General features: G+C 49.2%; 9 protein-coding genes across 9 annotated transcripts; 3 read left to right on the top strand and 6 right to left on the bottom strand.

Annotated features, from left to right (window-relative positions):
* Positions 1-197: 197 nt before the first annotated feature.
* On the top strand, positions 198-807 carry H6S33_004360 (uncharacterized protein; the record flags this gene model as incomplete). Its single annotated transcript, XM_044835713.1, has 2 exons — positions 198-501; positions 608-807. The coding sequence occupies 2 exons, from the start codon at positions 198-200 to the stop codon at positions 805-807; spliced, it is 504 nt and encodes a 167-aa protein (XP_044691098.1).
* Positions 808-1,998: 1,191 nt separating this feature from the next.
* Positions 1,999-3,625, bottom strand: H6S33_004359 (uncharacterized protein; the record flags this gene model as incomplete). Its single annotated transcript, XM_044835711.1, has 2 exons — positions 1,999-3,085; positions 3,246-3,625. The coding sequence occupies 2 exons, from the start codon at positions 3,623-3,625 to the stop codon at positions 1,999-2,001; spliced, it is 1,467 nt and encodes a 488-aa protein (XP_044691097.1).
* Positions 3,626-7,568: 3,943 nt separating this feature from the next.
* H6S33_004358 (uncharacterized protein) lies at positions 7,569-9,443 on the bottom strand (the record flags this gene model as incomplete). Its single annotated transcript, XM_044835710.1, has 1 exon — positions 7,569-9,443. The coding sequence occupies one exon, from the start codon at positions 9,441-9,443 to the stop codon at positions 7,569-7,571; it is 1,875 nt and encodes a 624-aa protein (XP_044691096.1).
* Positions 9,444-13,276: 3,833 nt separating this feature from the next.
* On the bottom strand, positions 13,277-14,436 carry H6S33_004357 (uncharacterized protein; the record flags this gene model as incomplete). Its single annotated transcript, XM_044835709.1, has 2 exons — positions 13,277-13,290; positions 13,344-14,436. 2 exons carry the CDS (start codon positions 14,434-14,436, stop codon positions 13,277-13,279), a joined length of 1,107 nt encoding a protein of 368 aa, XP_044691095.1.
* Positions 14,437-14,463: 27 nt separating this feature from the next.
* H6S33_004356 (uncharacterized protein) lies at positions 14,464-15,645 on the bottom strand (the record flags this gene model as incomplete). Its single annotated transcript, XM_044835708.1, has 1 exon — positions 14,464-15,645. The coding sequence occupies one exon, from the start codon at positions 15,643-15,645 to the stop codon at positions 14,464-14,466; it is 1,182 nt and encodes a 393-aa protein (XP_044691094.1).
* An 831-nt stretch (positions 15,646-16,476) lies between these two features.
* On the bottom strand, positions 16,477-17,439 carry H6S33_004355 (uncharacterized protein; the record flags this gene model as incomplete). Its single annotated transcript, XM_044835707.1, has 2 exons — positions 16,477-16,955; positions 17,016-17,439. The coding sequence occupies 2 exons, from the start codon at positions 17,437-17,439 to the stop codon at positions 16,477-16,479; spliced, it is 903 nt and encodes a 300-aa protein (XP_044691093.1).
* A 740-nt stretch (positions 17,440-18,179) lies between these two features.
* H6S33_004354 (uncharacterized protein) lies at positions 18,180-19,612 on the top strand (the record flags this gene model as incomplete). The annotated part of the gene is made up of 3 exons (XM_044835706.1): positions 18,180-18,242; positions 18,309-18,876; positions 18,924-19,612. The coding sequence occupies 3 exons, from the start codon at positions 18,180-18,182 to the stop codon at positions 19,610-19,612; spliced, it is 1,320 nt and encodes a 439-aa protein (XP_044691092.1).
* Positions 19,613-21,942: 2,330 nt separating this feature from the next.
* Positions 21,943-22,398, top strand: H6S33_004353 (uncharacterized protein; the record flags this gene model as incomplete). Its single annotated transcript, XM_044835705.1, has 3 exons — positions 21,943-22,016; positions 22,077-22,210; positions 22,364-22,398. 3 exons carry the CDS (start codon positions 21,943-21,945, stop codon positions 22,396-22,398), a joined length of 243 nt encoding a protein of 80 aa, XP_044691091.1.
* A 46-nt stretch (positions 22,399-22,444) lies between these two features.
* On the bottom strand, positions 22,445-25,161 carry H6S33_004352 (uncharacterized protein; the record flags this gene model as incomplete). Its single annotated transcript, XM_044835704.1, has 5 exons — positions 22,445-23,146; positions 23,211-23,406; positions 23,463-23,534; positions 23,585-23,982; positions 24,046-25,161. The coding sequence occupies 5 exons, from the start codon at positions 25,159-25,161 to the stop codon at positions 22,445-22,447; spliced, it is 2,484 nt and encodes an 827-aa protein (XP_044691090.1).
* Positions 25,162-26,341: the final 1,180 nt, after the last annotated feature.

Here is a 26,341-nt window from a genome sequence, read left to right as displayed (position 1 = left end):
ACCAACGCCTCCTCGCCTCCCCTCCCTACCTCCCCACAGTACAAAACCACGAGCTCTCCCACCCATTTGCACCCACTACTCATACCACATCACACAACCATAATCAGTGCACTACCACTCTCACCACTACAATCCACTCCATCCACATAATAATACTCAATCAAAGAACGGATAATATAACCAAAACCACCACAGCAATGGCTACTACAACAACAATATTCCTCATGAGCGATGCCACCCTCCCCCTCTCACCCATAATCTCGCACACGCCTCCCCAGTCCGTGGCCGAAGCAGAGGCAGAGGCAGAGGCCGAGACCGAAGTCTACAGAAGACAGGCCTACGCAATCCGGGGTCTCGTGTACCCTGGCCCCCGCCGTATCCTCCACAGCAAGCGACCATCGCTGGCCAAGTCCTCGTCAACGCCCAATGCAAAGAGGCCCAAGAGTCTGGGTGGTTGTGGTGGAAGCAATGGCGGTGGTGCGGGGCAGACAGTTTCAGCCGGTAAGTACTTTTTTTTCCCTTTTATATTAATGGTTGCCATAACGCCTCCACCACGCTATCTTTTTGTATCACGATGATAAATACTAACGCCTCATTTTTTTACCAGCCCCCAAGCCTTCGCCTGCACCTGCAGAAGAGAGTTTTGCCACAAAGGAGCCCTCGTTTGCGCGCCTGATTGAAGACCTCCTGAGAACACATTCGTCCACGGCCTCGCCGTACGGTCAGCACTTGTCACACTCAATCCTAAACGACAGCAATAAAGTCTACCTCGGTAATTTCTATGGCGGCCTCGGACCCGGATATTAATTTCGCTACCCTTACCTTACCTATCTCTCTCAACAAATATGTGAATACTATATTTACTAGCTCGGCTTTTTGTGCGGCTTTTTAAAGCGTTGCTGTTTTTATATGTCATGATTAGATTTCCTTTGTCACTCTTCTCGCTCGGCCGGGGGGGCTTTTGTTTTGTTGGGTTTTTCGGCATTTTCGGGTTCTTTTTTTTTTTTGTTGTGTGTATAACTTTTTTACCCTTCTTCTTCTATCTCCCCGAGTCTCTTATCTTGCATGCATGCATGCATGCCATCAACGCATGGTACGTATGCAGGGCAGGTAGGACAAGAGGCAGGGCAGCAGGCGAAAAAACGGCGTCGTCAAAAAAAGCTATTTTTTGGGATCCTGGGTGTTTTCTCTTTTTTTATTATTATTCCCCTTTTTATTATTCCTTTTTTTATTCATTATTCATTTTCATCGATGATAAACGGGAAAAAAGAGGCATAGCTGCATGGATGGATTGTCGGGTAGGGTAGGGTAGGGTAGGGTAGGGTAGGGTAGGCTAGAGGGGAAGGGGAAGGGAAAGGGAAAGGGAGTCTGTCGTTTCTTGGTTTGTGCGTTTTTTTTTGTCTTTTTGGGAAACTGTTTTTTCAAACGGTGTTTTTTTTTCTTTCGTTCTTGGGATGTCATTATGGTTCGGATTGGGTTTTTTTTTTGGGTTTGTTGTTATAAACTGTCGTTTTCTTTCTTTTCTTTCCTTCTTTACGAGGTTATGACGCTTAACGATCAATTTATCATTCTTATCTGCTGCCACATAATATTATATTGAACGGACTGAATCGAACGAGTTACTTTACTGTGTTGTGGTGTTAAGTGTTGGTGTTGGTCTTGGCGGGTAATAATTGTGAAAGTAGCTGTGAAAGTAGCTGTGAAAGTAGCTGTGAAAGTAGCTGTGAAAGTAGCTGTGAAAGTAGCTGTGAAAGTAGCTGTGAAAGTAGTTGTGAAAGTGGCATTGATATCATTAGCCCCCCCAACTACCTGCTAGCTATCCGTCCCCAATTGCTATGCTATCCCAAATGCTCCAAACTCCAATATCTAAAACCAAGAACCAAGAAATCAAAGAAACTAAAGCCAAAGCTCAACAAGAACGACAAACCCCCCAACCTCATTAAAACAATCTACACACAATAACTAACCATCCATCCATCCGCCCAGTCCCTTCCCCAACTAATACCCCACCGGCAACCCCGTCCCTCCACCCGCAACAGCCTGCAAAAACTTCTCCCTCTCCAACTCCACCGTCCCCCTCCCCTTCATCCCCGCCACCAAACTAGCCCCCACCCACGCCCCCATACTCTCCAACCCGCGCACCCTCGGCGTCCCCGCCGGCTGCTGCTGCAGCCCCTTCTCCAAGCCTCCCCTCGGACTCCCAGGCGAGAGCGCGCCCCCGCGGTCCTCAACCCGCCACTCATAACTCACCTCCTTCTCCCTCTCCTGCACCTGCTCCTCCTCCTCCGCCTTCGGCGGCACTGGCGGCGGCACCCCGGACTGGCGACCGCCGACGCGGCACCACCCCTCGCGCTCGACGAGCAGCCGCACTTCGTCGACCACGCGCCGCTTTAGGCCGAGGACCTGGCTGGCGCCGCCGACGATCACGATGCGCTGCATGCATGCTGCGCGCACGTCGACGGGGGCGGCGCGCAGCGCTTCGTAGACGAGGCGGGGCAGCGGGAGGTCGTCGTCGTCGGGGTGGTCGGGGCTGCTGCTGGGGACGGTGGTGGGTGCGAAGAAGCATTTCTCGGTCGGGTCTGCGAGGGCGCTGAAGGGGAGGTGTGTGGTGCCGGTGGGGAGGGGGAGGGGGAGGGGGAGGGGGAGGGCGATGGGGGTGGTGTCGTCGGCGGTGGGGATGGGGGGGTGGTTGTGTTTGCGGCACCAGGCGAGGCGGGAGATGATGTCGTCGATCGTGGTGTTTGGGAGTTTTGGCGTTTTGGGGGTGGAGGTGGTGGAGGTGGTGAGGAGGTCGCGCCAGAAGTCACGGAGGAGGCGGCCGGCGCGGCGGGTACGGCGGGGCTGGCCGACGGGGCGGAGCTCGTAGATGGCGGTTGCCGTGGACTCTTCCCAGCCGAGGTCGAGGACGAGGGCGCTGCGGGTGCCGGCGGAGAGGGTGGCCATGGTGGGCGCCGAGAGGAGCATGATGCCCGGCATCTGGAAGTGCACGAAGAGGGACTTGAGGAGGGCGGTGAGCACCGGCGTGGAGAGGAGCGGGGGCGTCACGATCATGACGCGTTTGAGCTTGGAGTCGAGGAGGAGGTATCTGGTGGGCGGCGGTCAGTGTCAGTATCGGTTTTCAATTCCTCTTCTCATTCGTGTGATGCCGATGTGGATGTGTCTAGAGATGTGGAGATATCTCGATATGTGGAGATATCTCGATATGTGGAGATATCTAGATATATGGGTGGGAGCGTTATACGCACTTGTTATACGCCATCCTCACCCCCCTCTCCACCACATCCTCCACAACGCCCAGCTCCACACTCCTCAGATCCCCTCTCCACAGCTCCCCACGCCCGTCCTCGTCCCTGTTGCTCGCGCCGCCCGTCCACACGATGCCCTCGCGGCACCAAAACACCTCGTTGCTCCACTCGAGCACGCACCGGGGCGCGCTCTCGCCCGCAAAGCCCGCGCGCAGCAGACGGCTGCCAATCTCAAAGATCAAGGGGTCCTCGGTGTGGTGCGAGTAGGACGAGCTGCTGAGCTGGGCTTGGCGCGCGGGGGTGATGCCCGGCGAGAGGGGGGGGTTGAGGGAGGAGGTGCGCGGCGGGACGCGGTAGGTGTTGCTCGAGGCGGTGGCCATGGCCGGCGGTGTGCGGTGTGCGGGGCAATTGCAATTGCAACTGGGGGTGTGCGGTGTGCGGTGTGCGGTGTGCGGTGTGGAGAGAGGGCGTTGGGCGATTGAGGGTGCAGTGGTGGTGGTGGTCTGTGCGCGTATCCCTGCTGGCTGGTGATGCCCGCCGACACGGATTATCACTCGGGGTGTTTCTGCGTCAATGGGCCTAGAACTTGCAGAGACACACTGCGGGCATGGGGAGTTATACCGACCCCCTCTATGCACCGAAACAACAGTAGATAACCATCTCCATAGGCACGTGAGCCTCCGAAATACCCGTGTCTGGAATCATTGATGATGCCGCGGCCACCCACACCAATAGAACCCCCAGCTATACATACATACATACATACATACATACATACACACATACACCCGAAAGCTACGCAGCCCTAATAGTGCAACGTCGAGTATTATAACTCGCCTCTCTCCGGACCCAACCGACCCTTGGACTCCACAAATAGCCCCTCCCCTACAACCACAGTGCACACACGTGTATCCTCGTGATGATCCTCCCGAGGGCCCAACAGCACGTTGCCTCCGGAGGGAGCAACGCAAAGTGCAGATCAGACCCGTGAGGACGCATTTGGCTCAAAGTGCATGAGTGAGTGATGCTGCTGTTGTATTTACAATACTCTAAGTGCACCACATACCCCGGGTTTCCGGATGCAGTGGATGGCGCGTATCGGGCCGCGGATTGGATTTTCCTGGGCATGGGGTGGCTCGAATGAGGGAATCCGGGGTTTTTTGGCGTTTGCTTTCTTTCTTTCTTTTCGATCTGAAGCTTATTTGGTTGGAAAACCTGCAGAAAGGAAAAAAGAAAAAAGAGTCCCGCGGGGCGTAAAACAATTCTCCGGATGTTGGTACCGGTGTACATATGTTATGTACATAGAGTAGATTGTCGATAGATTGTCGATAGATTGTCGATGTATATTAATATAATATAGAGCTCCAATATAATTAATATGGTGGCCTAGATCATGTAAAACACGTTATATCGGGCATGAGCTGTGGATGTACATACTCATAACTTCATCTATAGCGTTTTTAGACACAGCTGGGTCTGCATACCACCAAAGTTTGGGGCCTCAACATGCAGGATTTGGCGGGTATGCACACCCCGCTGTGTTTAAAAACGCTATGAAATACGAGTATGTAGAGTACACGTTGAGTGATCTACATACCTGTCCGCCTTGATTGCACCACGGGAAGAATTCTCCGGCCGTCGCCCCGCCGTGAAGCTGCAATCAACGGTCTTTCCAAGTCTCGGGCTGTTGGTATCGGCAATGGGTGATATGGTGTTATATATTACTTATTGCATGCATGTATACCTTATCTTATGTGTATGGCTTGGCGCACAGGCCATCACTCGATCGGGTCGACGTGCTCTAGCTCGGTCATATTCGATTGATTGATTGATTGATTGGTTGATTGATTACTTCATTGCTCGTATGCTTATGACGAGTCGAACCCGATCTAAGCTACTAGTTAATGTAGGGTCTCACCCCTCACGGATGTGGAATAATATACCCCAACCGACAATCTAAGGCCAGCATGCTCCACTGCATTTTTCCCTCCATGTCCCATATTTCTCGGTCATATTTCGGATTCACCCCACTTTTGGTAGGCGGGGCCGAGGGCTGGAGCCATGCAGTCTCATATCACAACTTGCTCACTCGAATGGCTATTGTGGTTGGATCCTTGCTGACTGTGAGAGGGTTGTTGGAAAGTTAGCTGACTGACTCGATAGTGGAGTCGAAGGATGGTGGGGATAGAAGGCCTAGGGCGGTATAACTGGTGAATGTATGCCATTCGTCAGGCGGGGTGTTGAACTTGGCGTTCTTTAGACAATGTGCAAGGGCTATGGCGCCATACGTGCTTCCATAGATAGAAGTACATGTAGTACTATACCGCCATAACTCGACAAATTGGCTAGCCTCCAGAGATCAAAATTAATTATATGAGAAACTTCTGATGCAGATCGATGCCATTCAACCAAACACTCGACCAATAATCCCTGGCCGGAGATAGCCAATCTTTCGAGTTTTGGCGGTACATGTATGTAGGCTGATCTGGACGTTCTATTAAGAAGTTGAGATCAGGGAGCCTCGTGAAATACTCTATGAGAAATACCGGCCAGCTGGCACTTGGCGTCATGCCTTCGCCACGATACCCTTAACCTCTGTTGGACACATCGCTGTAACTGCTATATACTAACATGCAGATTTGACTGTCTAGAGCTTCATGGGCCGCCAAAAGTGTTTCGATAAAACCTGACACTACAGTACGCCCGGCCTGATCATTGATTGGACGGAGTTTAAAGATAAGCTCATTGGGGGTAAGGGTAAAACTGCCTAAATACGTATACAAGTAATAAGCAACTATCAAGCGAGAAGCTAATATAGTGCAAGCTACCATTATGGACCCAGAGAGATTGACATTACACCTAACCCACAAGGAGGGCTTAGCTATCCCTTGGACGCGTGAGACACTTGGAGAATCTCTCTCTCATGCATTAGTGTGGCCTATCTGAGAAACGATTTACTGTAATAAAGCAGCAACTTGCGAAGTTTTTGGCATCTCTGAGTATTCCAAAGACCGATAAATGCAGTAAACTGCTTACCCGGACGTTTTCTCAGCAAAATTCTAGGTCACATGACTGCCAACTCGCACTAATGCATGAGAGAGATTCTCCAAGTGTCTCATGCGTCCAAGGGATAGGAGAACAGATAAAGAATAAAAGTGCTTCTGGCCGAGGAATATATTTTTTTACGGGTAGCAGGTCCGATTTATGATTTACATATCCCCGCCGCTGAAAAAAAGAGCCCCGAGAGGATTCTAGCCCCATCTCCTTGGCAAACGTCCTACTGATACCCAGGCAGACGCATTATTTAACTACTATGCTACCGGAACTACTGTTGATAGGCTATGCGCTGGAGTGGGTCCTAAGATAAGTTGCCCACTAGATCACACTATCGATTAGATTAATAAGAAAGATCTTGAACGAGATTCGTGGGCAAAGGCGTGCACCAACTTCAGGGCCAGGGTGGGCAGCGTTTTCCGGCAAACGAAGGGATAATTTGCCTCCATTCTCGTGGCTACATGTTATTAATATATATGGCTTGTATTGACCACTTTCACTTGCAATTGCAGGGTTATTCAAGTCACGTGTGATAAGAAGAAGAACAGAGAAGATTTTTGTATTTTCCCATCTCGGGGTATATTTCTCCCTCTATCGCATAACCCTAACCCTCGGTATATGGACTGGCCCCCCGCAAAAATGATTTTGTAGGGGAAAATGGGGGGTGATTCAAACTAAGAACCATAAACGGTCAAGAGTAGAAGTACTTGACTGCGGGAAGCAGTAAAAAAATAATCATTAGGGTAGGCTCAAATAAGGCAAATATCACCGTTTTGGGTAGTATATTGCTTATTCTAATTTCAAGTCTCTAACGACGAACTCCAGCGATTAAGCATTAGTTCACAAAAGGCTTACGCGGTGTATGATCGCTTATTTCAATATAAGGTATCTTTGAAAATAATGACTATATAATCTTTAATCGTGAAGTATTCTTTACATTAATATACGTTATCTTAGCCTTACGGGTAAATAAGATTTTACAAAAATAAGCGTTATTTAAGATTTAATTTCATATATACCTCTCTATTAAATAACGATCAATACCTCGGCATGATTATTGGTGGATATGTATTATATTAGAGCACGTATTTATATTATTACTAAGCAATTACTAATCGTACAGTACAGTGCTTTTTTTAGTGCACCCCAACCCCCTATTGATTGCGCACCACACCCCTCCTTAGTGCACCCCTATTGCGCACCACACCCCTCCTTAGTGCACCCCTATTGCGCACCACACCCTCCTTAGTGCACCCCTTTTAGCATAAATCAGCAGAACCTAACGTCCCAATTGCACCACCAAAAGCGCCTATCTAAAGACGATTCTGACGGGTCAAAAGGCAGAATATAGAGGCGTTTTGACGATACAGCGGGTAGCCCGTATACTGCTCTCCGATTGGTTGATTTGAGCACCGGAATCGATGATATTGGGTCTAATTTTCCGGTGTCGTCATATATCTGCACGTGTACGAATAGGCGCTCGATTTGGTGCAATTTGTGGGTGAAGATATACTCGATTTGGCCTACCAGTGGAGGTGTATCGCCCTGATTTGGTGCTCTTAGGGTAATATATGTGCCTTTGGTAAACCCTATACGTTTCTGCTCTGTAGGATCGACAAAGGTGAATCGCTGGTAGTAAGCATACGGTTTAGCACCCAAATCGACGATATTTGGGCGCAAATAGTCCCTTTTGTACGCTAATCGGAGAATATCGTCAAAGACGCCAGAAGCACGTGATTTGGTAGGTAAAAGGGCGGTGTTTCTGACGTAATTGGCGGGAACTCGACCCAAAACCCTGGGATTGACGTGATTTGGTGCTGATTCTACCCCTGTTTCTGCTTTCTCTAGATATTGGTGTGAAGACGCTGGTAGCAGATATTCGATTAGGGTAGGGCACACCTTCTTGAGATCAGCAAAGGCACGTGATATCTCCGGATTTGACTCCTCGAAAGCGCCTTCTAGGACAAATCTAACGGTCTTTTTCCTACCGTCGTGGCGGAGAAGATGCAATTCAACGTCTTTGTGGTTGGTGTGTGTCACCTGACGTTTGAAAAGACGGTGATATTGCTCTCCGATTAGGACGTTGGTATTCCAGATAGTGGCGTATTGCCTGCAGTAATCGTGATAATGCACTGCAACGTGGATATTTGGTCGATTCAGCCACCCCCCGAGCACGTTAGCTGACGCCTTTGGTGGCTGAGCACCCCCTAATTGGCTCCCAGGCTCAGAGATATCGTCGTCTTCGTTGATGGGTGCTGGAGAGGCACCTGAGGAGGAGGCACGTGATGCCACACCACCTCTGCCCCGCGTACCTGCGCTAATCGCGCAATTGATCAGCCTAAGAGACAGAGATCGGCAAATTAGCGTTGAAGAGCTCATATTCTGCACGTTATCAGCGCTCAAGCAGTGCTTGGTAATCAGGGTGTAGCTCGATGCTAACTGGCTATAGACCCTAGTCACGATATCGCACTCTTTTAGGCGCAAATCAGGACTCAATTCTGCATCATACTCTGCTCTGATAGCACGTAATAGGGCAGGTTGGAGGCGTTGATTTGTCAGCCAGGTACGCAAAACCATCGCCGTTATGACACAAGCCCTGCTTTGCTCGCTCAAATCCCAGGAATTGCGATGACGTAGGGGGTTTTGCACCCTGCACCAGCCTGGTGGTAGGGCTTGCTTCCGGAAGACGGAGGCGTATGCCTCACGTTGATTGGGCAACAGGAGATTGTCGATCAAAAGATCCTGAAGTAAACGCCCTATTCCGGACATCTCGGCATGGGGGGGGTCAGGCGGAAAGCTCCTACACACGTCAATTGCGGGAGCTAATGACGTCAAAACAGGGGAGGGCAGCTCGTTGATACCCAGCGCTCGGAGATGCGCTTTGCGCCTAGTAGGCGGCATATCTGACGCTTTAGTCCTAATATCTAGCGTCACGTGGTGATATCTGCCTCTTTTGGTGATATCGTAGTCCAAATTGCCGTATTCTTTTGATGGTATTAGGCAGCTTCTGCACCCGAAAGCAGAGTTTTGGCGCAGGAAGCCAGCGCATTCGTTTTGCTGAGGCATATCACCTAGATACCCTAGCGCAAATGACGACACAAACGCCTCCACTAGCGCCTCCGATTCGCCATACGGAATCTGCATTATTACCCCGGATTCGAGCTTTTTGGAGGGCGTTTCCAGGCACCCTAAAACGTCGCGCAAATCGCTACCGTGTGGTCCAAGCGTCAGGGGAAAGACATTAACGAGCCTGGTACGCTCTCTGATTGGTAGGTTAGACGGTATCATATATACCCCTGATGCGCATCAGTCAGTACGGTAAATCACAAAGGGGGGGGTATACGCCATACACCCACCTGTCAGCGATCTGTACATATTGCGATATAAGCCAAAACCGTCGATAAACGTCATCTGGGGCATGCATCTGATTGGCCGTTGCCCTGCACGTGATACAAAATCACGTTCAAGCACCTGCCTACCGTACGCCTTGATTTCGAGCTCTGCCCTGACTGGGTGGGTAAGACGTACTGCCCTAATCGAGCGTTTTGATAGGTTGATTACCCTGCGTATATTGATTAATGCGGTAGGGTTGAAGGCTTGGTTTGGAGGCGGAGGTGGGGGCATACCGTGATTTGGTGCCTGGCGTTGATTTTGTAACGGGGGTCCTTTCTAAGAGAAATAGATTTGTATAGAATAGAGACGGCCGTGCAAGATAGACAATCAGGTTGCAGATTATTCAAAGATACTATCGCTAGAACTCAATAATCTTTGAGGGCTCTGCTACCGATAAGAACTTGGTTTTTTCCTTTTTTAATTAAGACTGGAGAGAACAGGACTGAAGGGCGAGAATGAGCCTGAGTACTTATACTTCAAAGGCCTCTGTCCTCTGCTCCTAACTCCTTTACTAAGTTCCGGTGGGCCTTCCCTCAGTACCGGAAAACAATACCACCGCTACCCCGCTTTTCTCTAAGCGTCAGCAGGTGTTTCCGATACCCAAGGCAACCACCCTTAGTCAAAGCCTTTATGACACCTGCAGCCTTGGTTGCCACACAACCGAGGACCTGCATGGATGAGCTGCCGCTCAGGTGTAAGCTTAATCATTGCTGTAGAGTTTCCGCTTATTGTAGACTTCCCTAGCATAGTCCCTGCCCTTCGGCGGACTTACAATGCTCCGAGGATACAGTGGATCACCGGACAATCAGAGCTTCACTCTGGCCGATCTTCTAGACACTGGCGAGGCATAGACTCGTCAGTCATTGCTCCCATGAATAGATCCCCTTCCTAGCGCCCGGAATGTAGTTACTCTAACAGCTGGTAGCTAACCACACTGCCGGTACTTGCATATCACCGTGCAACTGGCTTCTAACAATAACTCTCAGCATGTAACCGGGCCCTGTGTGCACTCATACACCAGACAGTTGAAATGGCTCCGTTACACCACTCCCCTCTTCCAGGATCTTGGTCTCCGAGATCTATAACCATTCTATTACCATTCATTCTATATGACAAGAAACTCCATGATATGCAAGGAAATGAAAACCCAAGAGGGAATAATCTACACCCCAACAATCCGCTTGTCCTTGGGTTTCTTAGGATACCTCATATGGAAATCCCGAAGGGCTTCTTCAGCACTCTTCTTGAGATGCTCCCAAGGTTCCCATGTAGCATCCTCGTTTTCATAACCTTCCCACAGCACTAGGTATTCCACTCGTCTCCTTTTCTTATTGACCCGGCTATCAGCTACCTCTCGGACAACCCAGTTCTGTTCTCCTTCAATCTCCTCGGGTTCCGGTGGTGGAACTCTTCTCTCAGGATCTACCGGTGCTCGGTAAGGTTCCAGAAGAGAGACATGAAAGACCGGGTGGATTCCCATTTGAGGGGGAAGAGAGAGCTTGTAGGCACGGGTACCAATAGCTTCTAAGACCTTAAAAGGTCCCATCTTCTTCTGATCCAATTTTCCCAAAGGCCGCTTTGTTTGCACATTGCGCCGGTCCAACATTACTTCATCTCCGGGCTTGATTTCAGGCGGTGCCAGGGCATGAGCATCATACCACCGGGCCATCCTTAATCTAGCTTTACCCAAGCTGGCGTTCATAGCCTGCCAGATAGATTCCCATTGAGATATCATGACCTCGCTCGCTGGATTATTCCATTCTACTCCTTCCTTTGGGGCCGGCCAGTTGGTCCTGGGTTCATATCCATAGTTGGCATAAAAAGCCGATACTTTGGTAGACTCAGAGACCGCCGAGTTATATGCATACTCTGCCAAAGGCAAGAGTTCTGCCCAGTCATCCTGTTGATATGAACAATAACTCCGCAAGTAATGTTCCAGGGTCTGGTTAACTCTTTCTGTTTGACCGTCCGTTTGGGGGTGGAAAGATGTGGACATCTTCAGCTTCACATTGAGGAGACTCATGAGAGATTGCCAAAAGTGAGAGATGAACCTGCTATCTCTGTCCGAGACTATGTCATCAGGTAAACCATGGAGTCTCCAAACTTCCTTCAAGAACAACTTAGCCAAATCTTCCGTCTTATTGAGGGTAGGAAGAGGGATGTAGTGTGCCATCTTTGAAAAACGGTCCACTATTACCCAGATCTTTGTAAACCCACTAGATTCCGGTAGTCCCACAATGAAGTCCATAGAGATGGAAGTCCATGGCCGATAGGGTATCTCCAACGGTTGGAGCATACCAAACTTCTTATGTCTTGAGGTCTTATTCCTCTGGCAGCTATCACAGCTCCGGACATATTCCTCAACATCCTTATCCATGTTGGGCCAAAAGAAGTTGTTTTTCACCCTCTCTAGTGTCTTAAATTGACCAAAATGACCAGCCACCTTAGAGTCATGGGTATCGGACAGTATTTCCATCTGAAGATTCTTGTCTTTGGGTATATACCATCTATTTTTGTAGAAGATGAGACCGTTCTTGACCGACAAGTTCTGGTCCAAATTTGGTTTCCTTTCAACCAGGGAGCGGTGCAATTCCTGCCAGAAACTATCCTTCTTAGCAGCCGTGTATAGGCGCTCTAAGAATGTATTCTGCAACTGATTCACCCTGACAGCCGCTAGCTTTGCAGGATCCAAAACCAATTGACCTGGCCTAAAAAAGGTCTGTGGCTCTGGCTGCAGAGTTTCACCTCCCTCTCCAAGGCGGTGATCCCAGCGCCTAGATAGCACATCAGTCTTGCCATTCTTTTCTCCCGGTCTGTAGACAACTTTAAAATTGTAGCCTGCGAGGTCTTCAGACCATCTAGCTTGCCGCCTAGTGAGAACCTTGGTAGAATTAAAGTACTCCAAGTTCTTGTGGTCTGTAAAAACCGTGATCTCTTGCTCACAAGATTTGAGCATGTGTTCCCATTCCCGGAAAGAGGCTACAATAGCACCCATTTCCTTATCATGAATGTCATAGTTGATCTCAGCAGGGGAGAACTTCTTAGAATAGAATGCCACCGGATGTAGCTTCCCATCATCCCCATACTGAGAGAGCACCGCCCCCTTGGCAAAATCACTGGCATCTGTCTCGACCACCGTTCTCCTACTAGGGTCAAAATGAAGAAGGATTGGAGCGCTTGTGAACAGCCTCTTGAGTTCTTCAAAGGCCTGCTCATGTGCTGCCGTCCAATACCATTTCTTGTCTTTTTGCAGGAGGTCAGTTAATGGTTTGCAAACTTTACTGAAGCCTTCAATAAAGCGGCGATAGAAGTTTGCAAATCCGAGGAATGCCTGTACTGCCTTGATATTTTCAGGGACCGGCCATTCCTTAACTGCCTCTACCTTGTCTTCTGACATTGATACTCCTTCTTCCGAGATGTGATAGCCTAGATATTCTACTTCTCGGACATGGAAGGAGGTCTTACTGATCGAGGCACAGAGCTTAGCCTTCCTAAGCTTCTGTAGTACCTTCTTGACCAATAGTTCATGCTCTTTCTCAGTCTCCGAGTAGATGAGGATGTCATCAATGTAGACAACTACTCCTTCATCCAGTAGTTCCTTTAGCACATCATTGATCATTGCCTGGAAAGCGGAGGGAGCATTGCATAGACCAAATGGCATCACATTATACTGATACAGTCCATAGCGGGTTCTGAAAGCGGTTTTCCACTCATCACCTTCTGCTATCCTGATCAAATTGAAGCCGTTCTTCAGGTCTATCTTTGTGAAGATCTTGGCCTTGAACAACCTGTCTCTGAGCTCACTCATGATAGGCAGTGGGTACTTGTCCTTGACAGTGACCTTGTTCAATCCTCTATAGTCCACACAAATCCGCAATGTCCCATCCTTCTTAGGAATGAACAGTATGGGCGCCGCAGCAGGGCTGTTAGATCTAGAGATCTTTCCTGAAAACAATTCTTTGTCCAGGTACTCTCGGAGGGCCTTCAACTCTGGAGCGGAACATGGGTACAGCGGGCCAAATGGGGGAGCGGTACCAGGCAAGAGTTTGATCTTCAAATCATTATGGGAATGCGACGGCATTTCCTCAATCTTCTCTTGACTGAACACATCAGCCCAATCCCGGTATAGATGGTGTATTTTCTCAGCAATATCACCTCCGTCCTCGTCATGCCATACTGAACCAACCAATTGATAGACCGTCTCTTCTTCTTCCATCATTTGGTATGGAGAGATTAGTTCAATCTTGGTGGCCGCTGGGAGACAATTCTGCTTGCAGTAGTCACTCCTCCAGCTCATGGTATTGAGTTCCCAGTTAATGTCCGGGTTATGCTTCCTAGCCCAACTAATTGGCAGGTAACCGGTCATTCCTTCCTCCAAAGTAGCCACTTCCCATCGGAGTGTCTCCCTATGATCTCCCATAGTCATGCGGACCGGGTGAGTGTAATACTCGCCTCCTCCCATCATGACATCTCCTTGAGCATCAAACATCGTCAGAGGTTGATCCCGCCGCACTAAGGGAATTCCATGTTTCCTGACAAAACTCTGATTGAGGATAGCTCCTGTACAACCGGTGTCAAACAGGAAAGACCCTTGGGCGCCTTCATCCTTTCCTTTGACCGTCCATGACAGTCTTGCCTTCAGTATAGGTCTTTTTCCATGTACTGGTAAGGAGGGAAGCCTCTGTTCCAACCTTCTTTGCTTAACAGCGGGTTCTGAACTTGTTTCTCTTTGTCTTTTCAACATAGCTAATAACTTCGGGCACTACTAAGATCAGAGATCCTTTGGTTCTCGAGCCCTGGTGGAAGTAGAAGGGTGGGAGGTGGTCGGAGGTTGATACTGCTGGGACATCATTGCCAACAGATTCCTCTGTTGCTTCTCCAACTTCTTCTTAAGGTATCTCCGCCAATTTCTTCTGTTACCACCTTCTGGTTCCGAGTCTGAGCTGTCAGAGTTATCCGAATCTCCTGGAGCGGGAGCGCGGGCTGCTGGAGGTGGAGGGTTCTGATTTCCGCCACTTCCTCCCTGTGCCTGAGCTGGAGGATTCTGATCTCCGCCACTTCCTCCCTGTGCCTGAGCTGGAGGGGGAGCGGTGGCCGCAGCAGAAGGGGCCACAGGTGCTACTGGTGCCGGGTTGCTGGCCAGTGGTGAGGTTGCTGCTGGTTGAGCAGCCCCAGACATGGTAAACCTTCCTGGGTTCCTGGCTAGCGGACTAGGAGGTCCTCGGCCTGCACCTGAGAAGAACTCTCCTTCATAGTCAAAGGATCGGTCGGCTCCTCCAAGGAGTGGATGTGTTCCACCGAAGCGGCTAGGTGGTAAGGGTGAAGCCCCCACCGCTGGCTGCACAATAGGGATAACTCTCCTAGTGGATCGGACCGGAAATGCTGCAAAGGGGCTGGTCTTCCGCTGCATTGTCCTGGTAGCTGCTCTGGAAGAGGACCTGGAGACTGAAAGTGGTGCCGGAGTTGCTGGTCTACCCACCACCAACCTTCCCTCATCAAGAGCTTTCTGTATCTCGGCAACAAAGTCTGGTGGAGTGGCCGGATTGGTCCACTCAATCTCCATAGCATCAACATCGGCATTCAGTTCATCTCTTTCTGCATACCTCCGAAGCTCTTCCTGAACAGAGTTGACTTCCGACCTCATGTACTCTAGAGCTTCTGCCATCAGAGCATTCTGTGCTGCCTGGCGCTCTTGTACAATGAGCAGTGCCTGACTGCCTCGGTTCAACTGACTCTGCAGGCTGTGCTGGAGGTAGGTCTGAAGCTCTGTGAAGAACTGTTGTAAGGAAACCTCATCGGTATCCTGCCAGACAGGCTCACAGCCGGGAATGTAGGTCTGTAGAGCGGTCCTGGGCTTCTTGACAAGCTGTGTCTGCCCGGTGGCATCAAGCTGGAGGGGCACCGGCTGCCATTCAATCTGAAGGGGTGCATCTGGAGCCGAGAGGGCGGACATTTGGTATAGAGGAAGAATAATCTGAAGGTGACTTGAGCCTCAAAGATTATCTGTAACGGGGGTCCTTTCTAAGAGAAATAGATTTGTATAGAATAGAGACGGCCGTGCAAGATAGACAATCAGGTTGCAGATTATTCAAAGATACTATCGCTAGAACTCAATAATCTTTGAGGGCTCTGCTACCGATAAGAACTTGGTTTTTTCCTTTTTTAATTAAGACTGGAGAGAACAGGACTGAAGGGCGAGAATGAGCCTGAGTACTTATACTTCAAAGGCCTCTGTCCTCTGCTCCTAACTCCTTTACTAAGTTCCGGTGGGCCTTCCCTCAGTACCGGAAAACAATACCACCGCTACCCCGCTTTTCTCTAAGCGTCAGCAGGTGTTTCCGATACCCAAGGCAACCACCCTTAGTCAAAGCCTTTATGACACCTGCAGCCTTGGTTGCCACACAACCGAGGACCTGCATGGATGAGCTGCCGCTCAGGTGTAAGCTTAATCATTGCTGTAGAGTTTCCGCTTATTGTAGACTTCCCTAGCATAGTCCCTGCCCTTCGGCGGACTTACAATGCTCCGAGGATACAGTGGATCACCGGACAATCAGAGCTTCACTCTGGCCGATCTTCTAGACACTGGCGAGGCATAGACTCGTCAGTCATTGCTCCCATGAATAGATCCCCTTCCTAGCGCCCGGAATGTAGTTACTCTAACAGCTGGTAGCTAACCACACTGCCGGTACTTGCATATCACCGTGCAACTGGCTTCTAACAATAACTCTCAGCATGTAACCGGGCCCTGTGTGCACTCATACACCAGACAGTTGAAATGGCTCCGTTACAGATTTGGTGCCTGGGCTTGATTCACCCGCATACCAGCGTTTTGACGTGCTGCCTGACGTGCTAACCTAGCACCCTCTCTAGCAGCCTCTTGACTGCCGAGCAATTCAGCCTCTTCAGCGAGGTCTCTGTCGTCACGGAAATCGCGATCAAATGTGACGTTTTCACCTAATCTAGCGAATATCTGATTGGCTGATATCAACCTGATGTCCTCGATTAGGAAGCACTCTCCAGGGTGGGGTGGTGGGTGCGTCACCAAAGGCTTGATATCGTCAGCCAAATCGACGTATCCCATGACGGGCTCTAAATATACGACGATATTGGGTGTGGTAGGCGCACCGGTGGTAGGTGCACCGGCGGTAGGTGCACCGGCGGTAGGTGCGGTACGCATGTCTTGGTAAATGCATCGTACACGCCCAGCATGCAGCATATTGGACTCTCGATACGTGACAAAATCAGAAGGAAATATGGGAGAGCCTGTTGATTAGTCAGTCTTGATTTGCTTAGAATTGGGTGCAATTTAGGAGGGTGTAAGACCGTCAGGATATCGAGCAAATACACCACTGCACGTGCGAATAGACTCCGCCCAAGCCTCTCCGTGCCACAATTCTGACGCCTCCTCCACCAATTGCGCCATACCAAAATGCATGTGCTGCCTCATCTTAGAGCGTAATATCGTCTGTGTCAGCTCGATTGGGTCAAAAAAATAGGCTTTACCAGCCCCTGATTGACCCGTTGGCATCTTATCTAATCTGAGATCGATCTTGCACTCGTAGATTGGCGGTGCGGGTATCTGTGCCTGGTAATGGTTTTGGAGGGTGTCGAGCGTATTTGGGAGGTGTTTCCAAACATCCGGGTTGTCACGTGCTAGGTGTATTACCTCGAGCAAAGCAGCGTAATCTGGGCGACTAATATTAACCCTATCACACCAAACAGCAAAAGCAAAAAGAAACGGGCTCATTGGGTGCTTTGAAGTAGGAGGTTTCCAAGCAATCGTCGGTTCAGGCACCGTTTCTGCATCTCCGGGTGCCTCCGCCTCCTCCGCCTCCTGCAAAACGGGTGCTTCTGCCTCCTCTATATCGGCGTTTTGCTCTGCCAATTGCTCGGTCCAAACGGTGTTTCCTTCCAAGATATCAGGGCGTCCTTCGTCATCAGATACCACCGGATATTCGTCATTATCAGGCTCAGAATCGGGCTCTAAATCTGCCTTAGATTGATGCTCAGATTGATGCTCGTGCTCAGCAGGAGGCTCGTCTTCGTCGTCCTTATCGGCATCTGGGGTGCAAAGGCGCTCCCCGTCACGTTTGCGCTTGCCTAACGCGTGTATAGCCCTACCAGGTAATGCTAGGAATCGATCGAGATCAAGGCCCCTATCTGGCATACTGACGAAGATTGGCGATGGTCTGGTAGGTTAGCGATGGTCTGGTAGAGTAGCGATGGTTTAGTAGACTGGCGAGGTGTGGTGTGATATCTTCGTGGAGGTTGACGATGGTTGAGGACTATCTTAAGACCGCGCTAGCCGTATTAGGCAGGTGCACGGGCCATATGAGGCTCAATGAGGCGGAAGTAGGGTGTGGTGACGTCAACATACCAGCATCAACCTCCACGAAGATATCACACCACACCTCGCCAGTCTACTAAACCATCGCTACTCTACCAGACCATCGCTAACCTACCAGACCATCGCCAATCTTCGTCAGTATGCCAGATATGGCAGATTCGGACGCCAGCGCTGAGAAGGAAGTGCGTATCTTCGAGATCAACGTGAGTACGGTGCAGGGGGTGGTAGGTGCGCTGATACTGACTGACTGACTGACGTGACGCCACCAGACATATAAAAATCGATGCCGTTGGGAGGTGGAGGATGTGCAGATGGCGTACTGCTTCTTCAGCGGCTTGCTGGCCGGTGAGCGCCCTAGCCAATGCACCGGGCTTCTGTCGGAGGTAAAGAAGGCCTTGTTGAGCTCTTCCAAATTCAAGCGAGGCGCCAATCAGGAAGAGCTCAGCCCTGCGAATGATTACCTCTTTGGGGTGCTGAAGAGCCTTGCAAGGCGTACGTATCTGAGGCAATTCGTGATCGATGACATCGATTCTCTAATCTCAACGGCTTTTGGTGCCGATTTCGTCAAGGACACCGCCATATTCAATCTAGTACGCAATCGTACCCAAAACGGTATCCACCAGATTAAGCATCAGACGATTGAACGTTTTTTTGAGCACGTGCAGCAGACTCTTACCCAGGAGGGTGTATTATTCCGATCTGCACGTAATCTCGACGCAATCAGAGACTACTACGCCAAAGCCTACAATATCGAGAATCTGATGTCGATATTCTACTGGGTGGAGCCCCTTGTCGATATCGCAAAGTCATCCAAAAGAGTGCAATTCATGATGAAGGGTAATACCCCCCCCTTTGGGCGATCAGTCAATCGCTAATCCGTGCAGTAATCTACGTCAACATGTGCACGTTTACCAAGATGCATATCCACAAACCCTATTCTGCAGATTACAATAGGACGGCGTTGAATCGATTCTGGGACCGATTGGGTGCATCGGCGGCGTGGGAGGGCATTGATTTGTCGCATTATCACGTCAAACCACCCAAAACCAAGCGCAAAAAGGTCAGGCACGGCAGGGACGAGGACTTTGACGATATTGATGACGACACGCGCTTCTTTATGCTTCCCGATGACGATTCCGGAGGTGCACCTCAACCCGAGGATACAGGCCAAGTTTTGGTAGATTTGGCGGGCAACGACGACGATTGGGGAGAGGAGGTGCGGTCAGAAGTGGCGCACGAAGAAACCCCTGCACGTGCGCAGGCTCCCCGTACTTCTAATATTGCGCCAACTCCCGGTATTGCGCAGACTCCTCGTGCGCCTACCCCTGCACAAGATGTGCCTGCTGCACCAGCTACGCCTGCTGCACCAATTCCGCCTGCTGTACCAATTACACCTCCTAGGGCGGTTGCGCCTAGTATTGCGCCTACCACGCCTACCACCACCACCACCACCACCACCACCACCACGACGATTTCGCCTGGTGTTGCTCAAGCCGCAACCCTTGCACCTGCCCCTGCGCCTGGAAGGAATACTAGAGCTCGAGGCAAAAAAGCCCCACGTGGTGCTGTTTGAGCTCGGAATCCACACCCTAATACCCACCAAGATGCACGATATAATTACCCCTGGTGCCCCTGATGCCCCTGATGTCTCAAAAGGCGTTGATTTTGTTACGATTCATGACGTTACGACCCTAGTCTAGGAAAAAGCAATAAAATGTGATTAAAAAGCAATATTCTGTCGTGATACCCCCTAATCTAGTGTACGGGCCCAATTATAAGCCGAAATGTCGTTTTTTCGATTTTTTGAGCCCTATCGCCAAGAAACGATATTTTTGAACCCTAACCCTACTACTAACGATATTTTTGAACCCTAACCCTACTACTAAAGTAGGGTTAGGGTTCAAAAATATCGTTTCTTGGCGATACGCGCGATACGATTTCACGTAATATCACCGTTTTGATGCGCAGTACAGCCAAAACACGACTTTTACCTGAGCGCTTGGGTATCTAGATACATATGCACCTCCTAATCGGTGCCTGGAGTCTAATTGTACGTAGATTACATGCCTAATTATCGCGCAATACAGCCCTATATCCCAAAAAGACGTACTACAGCTATGTGCGCGGATCCTAATCTAGATCGCGGAGCAGGCACCAAACTTCCACATGTTTGGCCTGAAAGCGATGCCCGCTCCATCCACAAATTTAATCTCTCGACGATGCCGCCACGTTCGTACGAAGCGTACGAAGGCAGGTCCGATGACTAGGCAACGATCTAAAAGGGGTGAAGCGGCACAGTATCGGGGGTTAGTAAACACCAAAATTGGGAGAATGATATACAGGAGGGATCCCCTAACGCCAGGAAAGCAGCCAGTACCCCGGTCCCCATGTAAGAGGCTCACGACGCTTATCTGTCGACTCGAAGCTGACACCACAAACCTGACGCGTCGGGAACGTTCAGGGCCCAAAGGACCGTGAACGACAGGAACCCATGAAGCGCCCCACGATGCCCGCCCCCATTGGTGGGGGGTAGGACCCCACCGCTGGCTAGTTGCACTGCTGAGTGCAAAGCGTCAAGCCCCGTGCGACGCGACAGGGTTAATTAAGGGTAAAAGTAAAACAAGGGTATCGTGGGCTAAAGGGCTAAAACGAAGATTAGTATCTACATGTATTACGTACTAGGTAGAAGGAAACGTACCAAAATCACGCGCGGAAGGTTGTACGAGGTTAGGAGGGAAAGATGAGTTATGATTCGGATGCCTCTACATAGATTAGGGAGTTACCCGGCTCAGCTACAGGCTTAGTCATCCACAGTTTCCCGGCTTAGATAAGCCCTATATCAGGATTACCTACCTATAATACTTCCTAGCCAATCAGCGTTGAGCTCAAATAAGCGCTGTTTAAGACATATCACGAAATAATGCCTATTTTGCCACTAATTATGATTACGTAACCTAAGATTTGCCTTAAAATCAGGCTTTTGGGCAGGTAAAGGCGTATATATGCCTTATGTGGGACAGAGCATTACCCGATTTGGAGGCTTACACCAAGGTAATGCTAAAGTGACCCTTTTTGGGTGCAAAACGCTTATATAAGCCTCCTCCGCCAGCAAATCGTAATTGGAGGCTTATTTTTTTACCCGTTGCCACAGTCAAGTACGAACAGGGGTGAGAAGGGTGCTTTCTTGGCGCTCGAGTGATATCCTATGATCGCACAAAGCGATGCTCAGCTTTCTGGTTGCGGGAACCCACCAAGGGCTGGGTAGCTGTTTTTATCTGGTTATATCTACGCAAGAGGGTTGCCAGCTGTGGATCATGCTGTACTTCGTCGTTCATGGCAGGGTTAGGTTTCCTTAGCTCCTCTTACCCTCGCCTTGTCCCGCCCCGTTAAGTGTTACTTCCGGGCCGCTGACAGTTGTGTGGGCGAGCGTGGTCTAGTGGTAGGCAGCTCGTCCTGCTACACCGAGTGTTTTGAGTCCACATGACCATCAGTGGGTCATGGGTTCAATTCCGGGGGTGGGAGTGATGCTGTGGGGTGTATATTATATACCGGGAAATGAGGAGCACAATAAACCGGACTGTTGATTCCAAAAGTCCAGTCCGCGAATTGAGCCCATAGCCCCGCGAAGGGTATATGGCCACAGCATCACTTTTTGTAAAATCTTATTTTTCAAAATTTATTGCCAGCTTGATGATCTTAGTTAGCTTCTCGCTCATAATTTGGTCTCCCTCTCAGGGTCGGATGTAGGATTGGGCCGGTTTAGCGAAACCTTTCTCAAACCATATTCTTTTATAGTATAGTAGATGTATCTTTCTTCCCTCTTTCCTCCTTCTCCCCTTCCCTTCACCACTGGCATCATCAACTTTACTCATATCACCCCTCCCCCGAGGGAGTAAGGGGAGAATGTTTCTTTCTACTCCCATTAGGCTCTGGGCAATTCAAAGGGTCAAAAAGAAGCGATGGGTTATATCTGACAGGTATGGGCTCAGATAAACCGCAAACATATAGCGAGGGATTTCCTCACAGAAAAGCACTAGAAGACTCCAAGCCTCACGCCTCTACCCTCTATTTCTGAACTTAAACGAGCGCGGAATGAATGCTTCACCAAAAACCTCATGGTGGCACGCATTACTCTATATTCATCTTCCGGTAACGCACCATGAGCTCAGCGGTACGCTTTCCAGCCAACCCCCCCGGGGCCAGCTCAATCAAAAGATACAGTCAAACGCACTTTATCATTGATACACAAAGCCCGAATTCTTTAACAAAATAGGATGAAACGGCAGTAAAAATAAACAATACACGATCTGATCCTCAATCAAAGAACTTGACCTCCAGCTCCAGACCGCGCAACATTAGCTCCCCAAAAGTCTCGATCACTCGTGATCACCTCGCCGTCTTTTCATTACTTGTTCCACGGCGCGGAAGGATCATCAAAGCTATCCTGGCTAGCCGTATCGCCCTGATCAGCGCTCACGTCGCCCTCACCGTTCGCGTCGCCCTTCCCGCTCTCGTAGCCCTCGTTTTCCTCGTCGCCGTCATACTCATCATCGTCCCACTCGTACTCATAATCCTCATCATCCTCATAATCCCCATACTCATCCGTACCATGGGCCATAGATTCCTCAACCTCAGCGTCCGTGATCTCTTGGTTCCATGGGGCATGAGGATGAAAATCGCTTTTTCTGATCGGTTCCTTATCTATCAAGATGCTAATCTCTTCTGGATCCATCCCGCCGTAGTCGTCATCGTCTGTTTCATCAGTCTCTTCCTCTTCTTCCTCTTCTTCCTCTTCTTCCTCCCCTTCCTGTTCCTGTTCCGTTGCACTCTCCGGATCCGAAAGAAAATCGTCATGCTCCCCCTCCGGATACCTTCCAAACCTTTTAAATATATCAAGTTTTTCCCGAAGTGTATCCAAGCAGAAACCGCAGCACCATTTCTTATAGCGCCTGACCAGAGGTAAGTGCTTAAGGGAAAACTTTCTGAAAAGTCTTTTAGCGTTTGGTTTGTCCCAATTTGTAGGCCCATAAGTATCCTTCCACTCGCGGCAGTTTTTGCATATGCCATGGATACATTTATCGCAGAATGGGGAGGTGGTAAAACAGCTCTGTAATATGTAGTTAATAAAAAGAATTTTATGCACCCCGATTATAAGTGTTGGCACGACTTACATCACAAACATCACGCCTACAGACGCAGCAAAATGACATCGCTGTATCTTTTGTATATTCGGTTCTACAATTGTCGCAAAAGCGACTGTAATTGCAACTTTCGCAAGCCTCCTGTAAACTATTGGAGGCATGGAGTCTGCACTTCCACTCTTTACACATCGTACAGGTATTATGTGGATGGACAGCCATACGACACCTAAGGAACGTTTAGTGTGTCTTGATCCAACGAGGGTTAACGTTATGAGCACGTACTTTAAGCAACTCTTACCACACTCCGTACACATATTCTGCACCCCTTCGCATTCCGACTTAGAACAGACATAACTGAACTGTTAGCAGAGAAACATGGCAGCACGAAGGACTGGAGAACATGCCGATCACATTGTCTACAGAATCCACGTTGGTACATCCTCTGGCGCAGAGAATCGCAATAGGCGCATTGCGCAATTTCCTCGACCTCCCCACAAACGTAACACCGTGCCTTCCACTTTTCACACATCCATATCGACGACTCGGAGAATGGCTGCTCACCAAAGAACTCATCCTCGGGATTCGATTTCCACAATCTCAGTCTCGTTTTTTTACCAAAGCATTTCGAGCGATGGTGGTTTAATTTTCCACAAGGGACTGAATCAAGGTTGATCCCTTTCTCTTCACAATATCTTACAATGAATCTGTAGGCTCTTGTGGCGCGAGCATCGATTCTGGTATCGAGAGTGAGATATTTTGAGTCAGGAATATATTGCCAACTTGTTTTTGGGAGGCCCCATATCTTGATGACGGAATCAAATTAGTAAATCATGAACTGTGGGTAGATAAACCGACAAGTACGTACGCATAAACGCTCCAGGTCAGGGAGAAGCCCTTTGCGTGGGCCCAGCTGCTGGGAAGATTGATTGTAATTTGGGAGGTGTGTATAGTAAAGCGCATCATAGCGACGAGAATTGTCTGGATCAAGAAGAACTTGGATATCGTCCAGAGTAAGATTCGTGCAATACTTTACACTAAGCGTTATCAAACTTGACCATTCGGCAATAGCTGCCAGTATCTCGAGATTGAGAGGTGTCATATCAAGGACCAAGTGTTTGATTGTTGACCATTCAACGACATCTGAAAAAAGGAAACGATCCAATTCGCCCTGTTGATAAAAGAAGTCGTACATTATGTTTTGATCGGTGAACTCTGTACCATTCAATATGATACCCGTGTAAGGGGTTTTATGGTTCGAGAAAGCATGGAAAGATCCTTTTATTATATGGAAGAGATGCACCGATGTGAGGCATAACTTCAAGACCTCGCGAGTCGAGAAGTTCTTGAAAATAGTCTGAAGAACAGGATAGACCATAAAAAGTTCTTCGAACTTCGTTGCTGGACGCGTGACAGTTTTGTTTAAGGCATCTGCAGTGGTACCAGTGTAAAAAGGGTCTAGTTCTCGTACTCGTACTGGTTCGGTCTCTGGCAGCTCCAACCTCGACCCTAGCTTTCCCCTTATCCCTCCTGCCCCCGGTATCACCTCCACCATTATCCCTGACCCTGACCCCGATCTCGACCTCACTCGCTCTCGTCCTGCATTCGACTCTGGTCCCTCCCCCGTATCCTTATCCTCCACCACCCCCTGATGCTGTTTCTCCTCTCCCTTAATTTCCACCTGCTCCTTCTCCTTCTCCATCTCTTTCCGACTCGGTATCGGGTCCCCATACTTCCTCCTATAGTAATCCAGTATAGACTCCTGCCCATGGACCGAAAATTGCTTCGACTTCTTCTTTATCCACTCTATGTCCGTTCCGTGCGGCGCATGCCTCATCATCCACTCTCTATTGACAGTACCCACAGGTGCGTTCTTCTCAAACCACTCCATGTCCACCGTACCCTGCGGTACTGGGAAGGTTTCCGGTGGGAATACCTGATGACTAGGGGGAGCGCGAGCCGGGGCGGGGTGGTTGTTCACCATTGTATATGTGTATGTATGTGTATTTGGTCGTTTAGATGGTGGTGGTGGTGAGAGCTAGAGCCGTTTGGTATAAGGGATGATGCGGACGGGCCTGAGGAAGTCTGGGACGTAATGACAATTTATGAAAGGCTTGAGAAGCAGGTTTGTAAAAGTGGCCTTTTTTCGTTCATAGTTACGTATGGTAGATCTAGACAGTCTACGTTTTCCAGCGTCAACCAGACAATGATATGCAGAAATATGAATACACCACAGAATTCTAGAAACGACAAACTCTCATAATCTGGGAGTCTAGATATCACTTAAAGCCCCATTGCAGAAGAAAAAATCATTTATATAGATCTATACATACCCGAGTTGCATAGTCACGCATTAATTAAGTACTGAGAGTTCTTGGTAGCAACGCGGACCTCACAATATTTCTCAGGACTTAATTAACGCGCGAGTACAATTATAATTAATGAAGTAATCAATCAATAGACCTACCCGAGTGACATCCCATGACGCCAAATCTACGCAAATATGACCGCAACAACCCGTCATCAGATGGCGGACCGGAAGCCTTTCTCCATTCCTACGAAAACATACCCAACATATAGACGCCTTCGTGTGGAATGTTGCACACGGTGTTGTGGCGTTGCCATCGATTACAATTGCGAGAACGAATCGACGGACGTATATATACTATCATTCCTATTGAGGTTGGGACAGACCCTGCTGCTGCTGACACCTGGGACAACCGGATAGCGGACCTGGCAATCTCCTTAAATTGTGGCACAAATCGAATCTTACCGATAGCTGACGTCCCAACCTCAATGGAAATGACAGTATAAGAAAACAAAGACAGTAGAAGTCTTTATTTAGATACAGCGAATCTTATCTATACGTCTTTATTTACTGATACGCCTCATGATCATACATTATGCTCTCATCCTTCACATTCAGAGCCCATTTGGGATCCGTCTGAAACGGAGTTTGGAGATGTAGATTTCTCCTTATTACACCCACTTTGTTCTCTACTGAGGCCAGTTACTAATCAGGCCCTTAATTATTAATTACACCACACTCCCCCCGTGAGCACCATACACGTACACTATTAAAAGCATCTACATTTATTTCCCCCTTTATAGTGGATCTGTAGTCCCCAACATGCATACGTGAATGCGCAACACCAATTCTCACT

This window comes from Morchella sextelata (assembly GCF_020137385.1).
Source record: "Morchella sextelata strain SCLS chromosome Unknown scls_17, whole genome shotgun sequence".
Classification (NCBI taxonomy): Eukaryota; Fungi; Ascomycota; class Pezizomycetes; order Pezizales; family Morchellaceae; genus Morchella; species Morchella sextelata.
Note: the sequence above shows the minus strand (reverse complement) of the source record. Positions and strands in the feature narration are given on the sequence as shown.